At 51.4% G+C, this 12,547-nt stretch overlaps 1 protein-coding gene across 1 annotated transcript in view; it reads left to right on the top strand.

Moving 5' to 3' along the window:
- The first annotated feature begins 1,847 nt into the window (after window positions 1-1,847).
- Window positions 1,848-12,547, top strand: part of ELL (elongation factor for RNA polymerase II) — a 56,948-nt gene continuing 46,248 nt past the window's right edge. The window contains exon 1 of the mRNA XM_039867887.1: window positions 1,848-2,022. Coding sequence (XP_039723821.1) covers window positions 1,888-2,022 — 135 coding nt within the window. The 5' untranslated portion in view covers window positions 1,848-1,887. The remainder of the gene's footprint in view (window positions 2,023-12,547) is intronic.

Raw genomic sequence — 12,547 nt, 5'->3', positions numbered from 1 at the left:
CCCCAGTTTTCCCATCTGTACAATGTTAGCTTATAAAATGGTGTCGTTTCTGAGGAAAACAATCTGGCAGTTCCTTGAAAAGTTAAACAATTTCTGTATGACCTAGCAATTTCACTCCTAGGTATAAATCCAAGAGAAGGGAATACATCCATCCACACAAAAACTTGTACATGAATGTTCACAGCAGCTCTATTCATAGTAGTGAGAAAGTGGAAACTACTCAAATGTCTATTAATGGATGATGGATAAACAAAATGTGGCCAGTTCACACAGTGGTTTTTTACTTGGCCTTAAAAAAGAATGAAGCACTGACATGTTACGATGAGGATGAACCCTGAGAACATTATGCTGAGTGAAAGAAGCCAGATACAGAAAGGAACATGTTGTATGATTACATTGATATGAAATGTCCAGAATTAGCAAATACATAGTCACAGAAAGGTTAGTGGTTGCCAGGAGATGAGAAGGGAGGAGTGGGGAGTGGGTTTCCTTTTGGGGTGATAAAAGTGCTGTGGAACTATAGTCATAGTTGCTGCACAGCATTGTGAATGTACTAAATGCCACTGAATTTTACACTTTAACCCATTTTCTGTTTGTCCTGAGAATACTTGGTGGCACTTGCAGCTGCAGTGTTTACCCCAAGATAACCTTACCCCCAAAGTTTGCCACGAAGTATCTTGCTTTTATTATCATTTTCGCGTCGCTCTAGTGTACTGATAGTCTTTGGAAACAAATGACATCATTCTGTTTATAGCCTTCTGTATTTCCATTTACAAAAAGTGGTATTTCCTTTTACAAAATATAGTTATTCTTGATCGCTTGATCCCGGGAAACGCGGCATTCCTACGCGTGATCTTCAGCCCCAGTTTTCCCATGTTAACATTGTTCTCTAACAGTCTTTAGCTGAAGATTGATTTGACGAATCCAATTCATGTATACAACTCTCTTACATTAGGATTAGAAACAAGTTCTGTTTAGAAATAACGCCGTTTTTATATTTTATATTTTATTTTCACATTGAAAACCCATAAGATTTGCTTCAGCCTGAAAGAGTGTGTTTATGTAAAATTAAGCTGGCAGCAAGCTGCACTTTTTTCCTAAAAGGGAAATGGGTTAAATGGGTTAATTTTGTAATATATAAAATGCATTTTTAAAAATGGAGGAGCTGGATAACCACCATCTCTCAGGGCCCGTGGGGATGTAAGATTTTACTATATTAAAAATCTACGCTTATCGTGAGTAAAGTTCACCACCCCCCAATCCCCTAAAAGCCGGGGGAAAGAGGGAGACTCCCATCTACCTGTGAAATCCAGGAGCCCAATCCAGCGCCCAATGCGTGGTTGGTTTGCATGGCCACGCCCACTCACCCAGCCAGATGCTGGCCCCACCCTCCACGTGTTTTGCGCCGGCCAGGCCCCTCCACGCCCACACTGCGGCGCTCAACAAACCTAAGACAGAAGTCTGAGAGAGACCTTATAAATAATACATCACTAATGCATCACATCAGCCCCCAGTGGGGCGGGACTTCGGTGCGCCATACGTACATGGGCGGGGCCTGAAGCGGGTGCGCGTGTCGGGGCGGAGTCCGGGAGCGGAAGCGGCTCCCTTAGGTGGAGTCACTCAGGCTTGTCATGAATATGCAGGAAGTTCGGGCAGTGAATGAGGGCTTCGCCGGGCCCTCAGGGGGCGTGGCCAGCCATGTCTTATGAATAATGCATCACGGGCGGGTTGTGCGGTGTCTGCGGGGGTCCTCGCGGTAGCCGGAGAGGGCGTGGCCGGCGCTCATGAATAATGCAGCGCGTCGGCGGCGGCGAGCGGCGGGGCGGGGCGTGGCCGGCGCGCTGGCCCTGGAGCCGGGAAGGGGGGGCGGGGAGAGATGGTCGCAAGATGGCGGCGCTGAAGGAGGGTCGAAGCTACGGGCTGTCGTGCGGGCGAGTGAGCGATGGCAGCAAGGTGTCCGTGTTCCACGTGAAGCTCACCGACAGTGCTCTGAGGGCCTTCGAGAGCTACCGCGCCAGCCAGGTGAGCGGCGCTGATCCGGCGCGGCCGTCAGGGACATCGGAGACAGGCTGGCCTCGCGCGCCCCTAGCCGGGCATCCGGGCCTAAGCGCGCGGGGTTGGGCGTCCGGGGTGCTGCTCGCGGGTACTTGGGCTGGTGGGGCGCGGGGAACCATGTTTATTCTCGGCGCCGAGGCGACACTGGCGGTCGACCCCGGGCGGCTGACGGGCCTAAACTCGCGCGCCTGGGCCGAGGGGCGTCTGTGTGGCACCTGGCGGCGTCTGGGGCCTTTCCCGGTCCACCCGGCAGCTGGGCAGGAACTTGTCTGTTTACCTGGTCGGGGGAGGGGGTTGGGGATGCTTTGGGGTTGCTTCTGGGTCCATGGCAGGGTGGGTCAGTGAGGACACTGCTATCGGGGTACCTGGGGGGTCCTGTTCCTTTTGTGTGGGGTGCGGTCTTTGACTCTTTCCAACGATGTCCTTGGAGTTGGGCTCATTCTTGTTTCTTGGGAAGGGTAGTTTGGACAGAAACTGACAGCTTGTACTCAACTCTCCTCCACCACCACCCCGCCCCCGCCCCAGGTGATCCTGTCTCTCTAGACACTTTCGAAGAGTGGGAGTGTTTTGGGGGGAAAGAAGCTGTGTATGTAGGGGGGTCGCAGACATGGTGCTTTTCCCAGGTTGGGAGCCAGTGGTGGGCAGCTGGGAGGGAGCTCTCATACTTCATAGCACCTGGTTGCTGACTTTCAAACTTCTCAGGCACCGATTTGGGCCCATCTGGGGAAGTTCAAGGCGTTTCAGTTCTGCCACCTGGCTGGGGGCAGGGGGTGGGGAAGACTCTTGTGCACCTTCTTTCAGGCCTGACTTTGAGGCACATCTGGGGCCGTGATCAGAAACCTTCTCCTTCCCATTTCTGTTTGTGTCATGGCGCCCTCCGTCTGTGTTGGGACAGAAGTTACAGGTGTCCAGTGGTCAGGTCCTGAGGGGAAGTGGTTTGGGACCTTTTCTTCCTTGCCTGGAAAATGGGGACTTCATAGTCATAGGTGGCTGGGGAGGGCCCCCTCCTTGTGTGTGTGCGTGTGTGTATACCAGGGATGGGGGGGAGAGGCCTCGGGCTGGTGAGGAGAGAGACTAAGTAGGAAGGAATGTGGCTTTCTTCCTGCCTGGGACTTGTTCAGCACCATTAGCTAAGCTGGGAATTTCTTCCCCTGTTTGATTCCTACCACTTCCCCGGTGCCCACCCTTCCCGAGCGTCTTCCCACCTTTTGGGCAATTTCCTTCCTGTCCTGGTGTCTCAGTTTCCCCGTAATAAAATGGAGACTTCATCTTTTTTCGAAGAGTGAGTTCTCACCTTGTCAGAAGGATACCCAAAGGTGAGGCTGAGGCACTCCTCTAGGGGAGGAGGAGGAGGTAGGGGTACAGTGGCTGGCTCGAGCCTCCCTTCCTTGTGGAATTACGCCCTTGCATCTTTTTCCCTGGGAGATTCTGACTTGTCCTACAGGAAGGCAGACTTTCCTAGAGGCAGCTAGGGAAGAGCTCATGAGTCATGTACGTAAGATGAACTTGGTACCTGGTTACTCTGGGTTAGGTGCTCCACCTTCTTTCTTATGCTGCCCTTGCTTGATCCAGTTGTCCAGAAGGCCCGCCTGTGCGTTCACCTCATGCTGTCACACTGCTATTTTTAATTTTGGATGTTGGTTACATTTCCTAACTAAGTAGATCTTCCTCATATGAGGATGAAGGTAACTGCAGACTCCAGCTGGTCCCATGTGGAACCCAGCTATGTAGGTCAGTGTTGATCACTAGGAGGAGCTCCCCAGGAAGAACTTCTCCAAACCATCCTCGCCAACTTTGCTGGCTGGGCTGAAATTTGGGGTTACCTAGACTTGTGTTTTTCTCAGAAGCTGTCTGGTAATTTAAGTGATTTGGCATTTTTCGTGTTTAATCATAGTCTTTGAGCAGTGTAGTAGACTGGGCTAAAACGAGGGCAGCTTGGGTGTTCTCGGTGCTTTTGGGCACTGGGAATGGGGAAGGTGACTTGAAGAACTCGTTTATGTGACCAGAACAGTGCATAGTTATTAACAAAACCTCTGATAAACAGTTCCGTCGTTAGCATCTAACATTTTTTATTCTCTTGCACTGAGATTATATGGTTTACCAATGGCAATTTGTGGAGAGGGTTTTTACTTTTTAATTGTGAAGAGACTTGTACAAATTCAAATGTGGGAGGGGATTGGAGGAGAGCTTCCTGTAATCCTAGTTGTTGGAGCAGCACCCATAAAAGTCCCCGTGGTTTCTCTCTCCAGAGGGATCTAAAGTCTGAGCTGCCTTTGTGCAGATCTGGTAGCCTGCCTGGAACGTGGTGGAAGGTGAATATGTGATACTACATGTAGCTGCCCGCCATCCAGATTTAGGCTTCATGCAGTTTCTCCTTGAATATAAAAACTCTAGTGAGTCCTGAGGGATGCACTCCTGTGGATCCCCCTTTTTGCTGGGATGGGAGAGAAGACACAACTCATCCTTCCAAGATGGCCTCACTTGCCTGTTTTGGGAAGTATCTCCCAACTCTGAAGAAGCGACCCTTCCTGGGGCACCTGCGTTGACCACCTAGGTAATTCATCGTTGGATTTGGTGGGCACTGTTGCTGGGTGGCCTTTTCCTCTCCTGGGTTATAAGCTCCTTGGTAGAGAGGAGCATGTTGTTGTTTAGGAAAAATCAAGGGCCCAGGGAGGGGCCTAAGAAGCTTGGAGATTGGAGCCTATCTGGGTTTGAATCTCAGCTCTCTCTGTGTGAGGTCTTGGGCCAGTCCCTGACCCTTGCCAGTCCAGATCCGTCTCAGCTATAAAGATCCTATCCCCTGGCCCTCTCTGAGCTCAGAGGCTGTGGGGATCCTGTTGGCACATGTGTGTCCTTCAGCGCAGTCTTGATCTCTCCTGTGCACTTCACGTCTCTACTTAGAGCTAGTCCCTGCCTGGAGGTTAGAGCAGAGCCCCAGGAGATGGGGCCTGGGCTCCTACATACCTGAAACTGACTGAGCGCCTGGTCTGTGTAGGACCGCTGCTCAGGAACTGGATATTCACAAGTAACCAAGGCAGGCCCCTACTGTCATGAGCTGACATTCTAGAGGTAGGAGACAGATGATGAACAGGGTGGCACAGAAATCAGCATGAAGAGCTTGTCAGCGGTCAGTGTCAAGAAGGAAATAAAATGGGGCGACCCGACGGTATGGAGTGGGTGACATAAAAGGGTGCTGTTTGAAAGAGGTGCTTCTAGGAGACGCCAGAGCTGAGCTCTGCTGAGTAAGTGGTCAAGGTGTGCTGGATGCACAGGCCTTGAGAAATGAGGGGCTGGGAAGGCGGTTGGGGCTAGGGGTGGGGTGGCCCTCTAAGGTTTGGAGGACTGCTGTAGGGCTGTGTTCTGAGGAAGGGTGTGTGGAGAGAGGAGGTGTAGGAGGCCTGCAGTGAATACTTCATGACTTTTCTGGAGCCGCGCTGGGGGCTGTTTGCCTGCTGCTCAGGGGGCGGCTGCGTGGATGTCAGCCCAGGCACCGGTGGCAGGAGGAGCCTTAATTTAGTCTCTTCCCTTCCCACAGCAAGGCCTCAGTGAGCAGGCTCATCTCTCCTTCCTGAAGGAGCCCCACTTGTCCCTAAGCAGGGCAGCTTCTTGCCAGCTGTGTCTGCTTTACAGACAGGCCACCTTTAGGATTAAGTGGCGCAGCCCCTTCTGGCTGTGGGCCAAACCCCTGTAAAACCCTTCATCTGGGGATGTGTCATTTTCTTGACAATAAGCTAGCAGGAGAGCTAGGTTATTGTTCTTACTGTGTGTCGGGAGCAATGTGGCCTGCCTGAAGTCACTTGGACTGTCCTCACAGGCCCAGGCTGCCTCTCATGTTGGGAGGGAGCTTGAGCTGCTGGAACATAGCTATGAAAAGGAGTCACACTGTGATCTCGAGTTCAGATGCCAGTGTTCTAGGTTCCTGTGAGTGTTGGTGACAGGAGTCGTCCTGCAAATGCCTGAAGTTGCTGGCTGTGTCTGTACTGTGCCCTCTCCCTCAAGAAAGCCTAAAGGGGACAGTAACCACCATCTGTGGATTGAGGCCCGCATGCCAGCGCTAGCCTGAGCTGCACACTTTATTTCATCTGGTCCCCTGTCAGCCCTGTGGTAGAGCAATTTCCATTTCTCAGGTGAGGAAACGGGATGGAGACTGTGGGAAGTCGAGTCACTGTAGGGAATCTCCCAGCTGGAATGGGCTGAGAACTGAGCATTGGGCTTGAATACTCTTTCTGAAGGGTTGTGCTGGGCTGCGTGGTGGTGGGGGGAGCAGGCTGTCCTATGAGTGGCCTCCTGAGTGAGGGTATAGGTGTTCAGTTTGTATGTTTCAAGGTGGGCACTTAATGGTTCTGGGTGGGTCAGTCCCTCCCAGAAGGATCTTGTCTCATAGATACAATAGAGGGTGAGCATCCTGGAGTGTGGGGTGAGTGCTGATGTTTCTGCAGTGCTATGTGAGGACGAAGCCTGCCTGCCACCTTGACCCTTGACTAGCCTTCTGGCTGCATGCTGTTCTCCACGGTGATTGTGTGTAAACAGTAGGCTGCTCACTGAAAACTCACCCTCTGTTGACTCATCTGCAAGGCCAGAGTTCATCACCCTTGAGGCAATTTTTACATCACACTCGGATTGTGACATCTCTGGAGCCTTGAAAAACAAGGCTCCTTCTCCTGTTCTGCGTGGCTTTGGGCTGGAACAAACTCTCTTTTGGGAAACCTCTGTGGCAAGAGCCCTGGCCCCATGGTCTGGCAGGGGCCAGCTGGCAATCCATGCTGTGCCTTCAGGGTTTGGCCCTCCCTAGTCCTTCATTTTTAGAGCCTCTCTCCCCACTCTCTGCCTTCATGAGTTTCTCGTTGGTCCGTGAGCTGGTCTGTGAGCTGCACAGCCAGAGTTGTCTGTGATCTCATCTCTAGTGATGTGTGGCTACTCTGCAGTCACCCCAGAGCCCAAAGGGACACTTTTGAGAACAGTCTCCCAAATGACCCCTGACCTGTGACACAGACAGCCATGTCATGTGGTTGTTTTGTCACTACTTTTTTAATAAAAAAACCGGTATTCACATTACCCATTCAGAGGGGAGCCCTCTTGTCCCCACACCAAGTGGCTACATGGAGTCTGATGCTAATTATATCATCAGGCCAGGTCTCTCCCTGGCCATGTCTGTGTGCCCTGGTCAGGGATGCATTTGTGACTTGCCACAGCTCCTCTGGAAGGGAGGGAGTCTCACATGTTTGTGGTCTGTGGGGTCACCGAACCTCTGTTTAAAAGTGACATGTGTGAAAAGTTTGTTTCTTGTTACTACAAAAGCAGTGTAGCTCAGTGTAGAAAACTGGAAAAATAAGAGTAATGACTCCCCGTTTCCACAGCTGTTGTTGGCCCCTTGGTGCCTTTCTCTGTCTTGCATCCGGGCACCATGTTATCACAGTGGTGTCCTTGTCTAATCTTAGGTTTCATTTCTTTTCTGACACTGTGTAAGCTGAGTGTGTGTGTGTGTGTATTTTTTTTTTTTTAATCACAATAGTAAGTTTTACTCTTTAGTGGCTGCATCTCTTTGCAGCGTGGATCCTAACAGGCCACTGTTCTTCCAGTGCTGTACTAATCCAGGGGTTCCAGGGTGTACAGAGCTGTGTCCACTGTCCTGAGCTAAGTGCTGTGCAGAGGTGCTAAAGTGTGGTGAGGGGCACCCCCTTGTCCCTATGTATCCTGAGTGGAGCATGGGGCTACAGGTGTCATGATCGAGGCCCAGGAGTGATGGGGTCTGGCCTGTGGGGGTAGATGGTCAGGGAGGGAGGCCTGAATTAGGGTAGTGTTGAGGGCTGGTTGAGGGGACAGATATGGGAAGGATGTGGGCCTCCCCCTGTGCCTAGTTGGGAGTGGGAGACATTGTTAGCCATTCCTGATTCTGGCTGTGGTGCAAATGTCTTAACATTGGGTTTTATGGTCTGGCTTGAGCCAGGTGTTTGAGAGTCAGATCATGCAGAGTTCTGGAATGGCCCTTGGCTGGAGTCACCCCTTACTCCCTACCCTCTTGCTGCCCCATCGCCCTGCCTCCATCCCACACTACTCTCTTAGATCTCCCACAGACATCCCCAATCTTGGCCTGTTCCCCAATGGTTCCACCTGCCCAGCTTCCCGCAGGCACCTCCTACCCATTGCCCACTGAGTTTCTCCCTTCCAGTGTCATTGCCTATGGTTGTCATCACTGCCTCATTCGGCCTCCCCCACGGGTACATGGGGGCCACAGGATAAGGCCTGGCCAGCCTGCTCCCAAGTGCCAAGTCAGCCTGATAACCAGGACATGAAGGCCATGTGCACGTATCCAGGTGTAGAGAAAGGTCAGCAGGGACTCCTCAGGCCCTTCATCCCTTTTTCCTGCCACCTCTACCCAGAAAGAGTCCAAGGGGTGCAGGGAAGGGTGGAGGTGACCCCTGCTACTCAACCCTTACACACCTTTGCCCAGGCTCTGCTCATCCAAGCTGGATGATGAAGGGAACAGAAGCCCACCTCACATTCCCAAGGAACAGCGTTCTTGAGTGGAAGGGATCTGGCCTCTTAAGGATGCCTTGTGATTCCCCAACACTCACTGGCTGGAGCACAACCTGGAGGCAGAGACAGAGCCACTGCACCTTGGGCTCTGGGCCTGGCTCCTCACAATCCACCAGCAACGGACACCAGCCTAACAGACTCAGTAGTCACCCCAAGCCCAGCCAGACACGTCGTGTCTCTAGAAATTCAGCCAGCACTTTCAGCCACTGCCCACTCCACCATCACTGCCTCCAGCCAGGATGCTGGAGGGATGGAGAAGAGGGATGCACCAGAGGGCCCAGCACCCTCCAACACAGTGCAGTGGGCTTCCCAGCAGAAAAACTGCTAAAGAAACTGGAGAAAGCCATTTCTTTATTGAGAAAAAAAAAAATCCTTAACAGTAGAGGCACAAGAGCAGATACCTGAGTTGTACTTTCTCAGGTCATTTGCAGGATATGCACACAGAAGCAGGAGCAGTCGGCATCCACACGCCTCACTCATCTGACCTGAGAGACTACTGCCATCTCAGGTGCTGCTTTAACTAAGCCTCAGGGAGAGCACCAGTGGCCTGGCCCCCAGGCTGTCAGCAGAAGTGGCTGCAGCCAGGCCACCAGACCCCAATGTGTGGCATCCTTCAGGGAGGTGCCTCCTTGCTAGGACACCCAACCTGAGTATCGAAGTTGGACACAGGGCAGCAAAGAGAAAATCAAGGAGTTGACACCCCCACCCCACTACAGGCCTGGGGTAGGAAACGAGGGCAGCTGGGAAGGCACACCCCTGGGCAAGACACCCCTGCGCTGAGTCTGTCTCCCCTCCTAAAGAACTAAGGGAACACTGATGAAAGTGCAACAGGGTGGAGGATTAACCACAGCCCTCCATCACTTGGTAGCTCATTAATTTCTTAAAGGAGGAGCTGTCCAAGGTGGGTTGAACCCCACCAGGATGACTCACCAGGACCACCTATAGTGGAGTGTACCTGCCCATCCAAGAGAGGCTAACTCAGGGAAACGCTGATCTCCCAGGTGCTGTCTTAGGATGCCCCTCCGTCCAGGCTCGGTCTTGGCTCCTCTAGCATCCAGAGCACCCACTGTCCAGAAGCTGGTCAACATCAGTGCAATGAGGAAAACCTGGCATCCAACTGCCCCAAGCAAAGAACACAATCCAAGAAATACAGTAAGAAAGGCTGTTGGCTCCGGAGCACGACATCTGTTCAAAACCACTTTCAAACTACAGTGTCAGGATGCTGGCAAGAACCTGATGACATCCACGCCCTAGGACAAGGTGGCAGTCCAGAAAGACGTGGGCTCTGGAGCAGCGACATCGATGCTGATGGTGCCCACCTGACACAGATCCGCAGTAGCTCTCCTGGCCACAGTCACCTTTCCTTCCCCTTGGGGCAGGAAGTTGAGGTAAATTCCATAAGGCAGGGAAGCCCCACTAAACAGCCGTGGCTGCTCTGTGCTCTGTGTGGTGTAGACTGCTCCAGCCCCTTCCTGGTCTCACTGTTGTGGTGCTAAACCCCACCACCCTGATTTCTCTCCTCTGGAGGCTTCATCCTGTGACTGGCAGGCTGGGAGGCGGGGTCAAGGTCAGGAAGGCCTTAGGAATGCTACAACCAATCAGCACCAGTCTTTACTTAGGACCTCTCAGAGCATCAAAAAAACATTTAAAAAAAAAATTGTGGTAAAATACATATAACAATGATTATAATCTTAACTATTTTTAAGCGCACAGTTCAGTGGCATTAAATACATTCACATTGTTGTGCAGCCATCACACCATCCATCTTCAGAACTTGTTCATCTTCCCAAACTGAAACTGTCTCCATTAAACACTGACTCACATCCCCAGCCCCTGGCACCCACCATCTACTTTTTGTCTCTATGAATCCAACTATTTTAGGAAATGGCATTTAAATGGAATCATACAATATTTGTCCTTTTGTGACTGGCGAATTTTATTCAGAATAATGCCCTCAGGGTTCATCCATGTCGTAGCAGGTATCAGAATTTACTTTTTATGGCTGAATAATATTCTGCTGTATGAATGGACCACATTTTGGCTACTGTAAATAATCCTGCTATGAACTTGGATGTTGAAACATCTCTTTCAGACACTGCTTTCAGTTCTTCTGAGTGTATATCCTGAAGTGGAATTGCTGGATCAGATGATTGTTCTATGTTTAACTTTTTGAGGATCGACCAGATTGTTTTCTATAATGATTGCACCATTTTAAATTCCCACTAGCTTTGCACAGGGGTTCCAGCTATTCTACATCCTTGGTAACACTAGTTATTTTCTGCTTTTTTGATAGTAGCCATATTGATGGGTGTAAGGTGAACTTGGAGGCTTTAAAATACACTAAGATTAGTGTGACTTTCCAGGAGACTTAGGTCTGCAGGGCCTCCAACACCTGCTAGACCATCAGTGGGCTCAGGAGTCCTCTGGCCCCAGGTGACAGAGAACCTAACCCCAGCAGAAGGGAGGCATGGGGCTCCCACACCTGAGGTGGGCTTGGGCTGGCTTCATATCCTGCCTGAGGGAAGATCTTGAACAGGTCACCTGGGCACAGATAATAGGAAGGGAAACAGCTCTCCCATGGATTGAGAGTTGCCCTTTGGAGGGCGCTGGTCAGGTGGGGGCTGTGCCCTTGTCCTGGAGTTTTCTCCTGCTCTATGGGCTGTGCCCCTTCCTCCTCCTGGACAGGCCCCACACCTGCTTTTGGGTTGCAGTTAGCACAGCATAGGCTGACCTAAGGGTGGCTGTCCTTTCTTGTGGAGGTGGTGCCGTCAGGACCCACAGGGCATTGGGTGGCCCTGCCTCTTCCTACTGCCTTAAGCAGGGTAAGTGGGTCAGGATGTTCCTCCCTACCCTCCTTTTTAAACCGAGTTTTGAGGGAAATTCAGCTTTATGTCATAGACCTTGTGGTTCTCTTCACATCTGGAGGGGTGATTAGAACAAAGAAATGCCCACTGCACCAGTCAGGACAGCCCAGCTTGCAGGTGCTGAGAGCAGGAGAGCTCAGAACTCACTTCTCAAGAGTGGGGACCTCTTACCTGCGGCCTCTCTGCCATGTTGCTTTTCAGATCCTGACAGGTCCCTTGCCTTGGCCCCTCCTGGCTGCTCCATTTCCCTGTGGAATCAGTGGTAGAGGTCATGGGCCTTTTTTGCCCCTGAGTAAGCTGAAGTCAGCTGTGCCCAGTGTCACTGCCTTAGCTACCAGCCCCCAAAACCAAGGCTTCTAACATGTACATTGTTGTATTAGGCAAATAGAATTGGATTAGGACACTGACAACGTGGACTGTTACAGCACTTCTTTTTTTCAGTGTCACCTTTAAAGAGTCTAAAATGAATTGGTAAACTACAGCCCAAGGGACAAATCTGGCCCACAGCCTGTGTTTGTCGATAAAGTTTTTTGGGACAGAGTGGCATCATCTGTCACTGCTTTTGTGGTTGCTTTTGTGCCACAAAGTCACTGAGTCTCTGCAACCTACTGTTTGGCCCTTAAAGCCTGAGATACTGATTCTCTGGCCTTTTACCAAAATAGCTTCCAGGCTGCTGATCTAGAATGTTGGGATAGGTGTATGACATGAGGACTGTCAGCATCAGTAGAACGTGCTGTCTCAGGGACTCCTGGCCCTCATGCTGTGATGTGTAGTCCCGAGAGCCCTAGCTGGCCATTGTCTCACAGGTCAGGACCAAGACCTTGGAGGGTTCTTTTGGCTCAGCCCCTTTGTTTCACCGATGGAGTGCCTAGAGGACAGTGGCCAACCCAGGTCAGCACAGATTCAGTTGAACCTCAAACGTGAGGTTGTCCACTCTGGGAAGGGCTGTCTCCTTCCTGATTTCATGTAGATTCGAATGCTTTTCTCCCTGTTAGAGCACCCGAGTTTCCCAGTAGCTTTTCTCAGCACAGTGTCAAACCTGGCATAGCTTCCAATGGGCCTGGCCTTTCTATTTGTGACCTCCTGGTGAA

The sequence above is a fragment of the Pteropus medius genome, unplaced genomic scaffold (genome assembly GCF_902729225.1).
Source record: "Pteropus medius unplaced genomic scaffold, Ma_sr-lr_union100, whole genome shotgun sequence".
NCBI lineage: Eukaryota > Metazoa > Chordata > Mammalia > Chiroptera > Pteropodidae > Pteropus > Pteropus medius.
The sequence above is the reverse complement of the archived record's forward strand: the minus strand, read 5'-3'. Positions and strand labels throughout refer to the sequence as shown.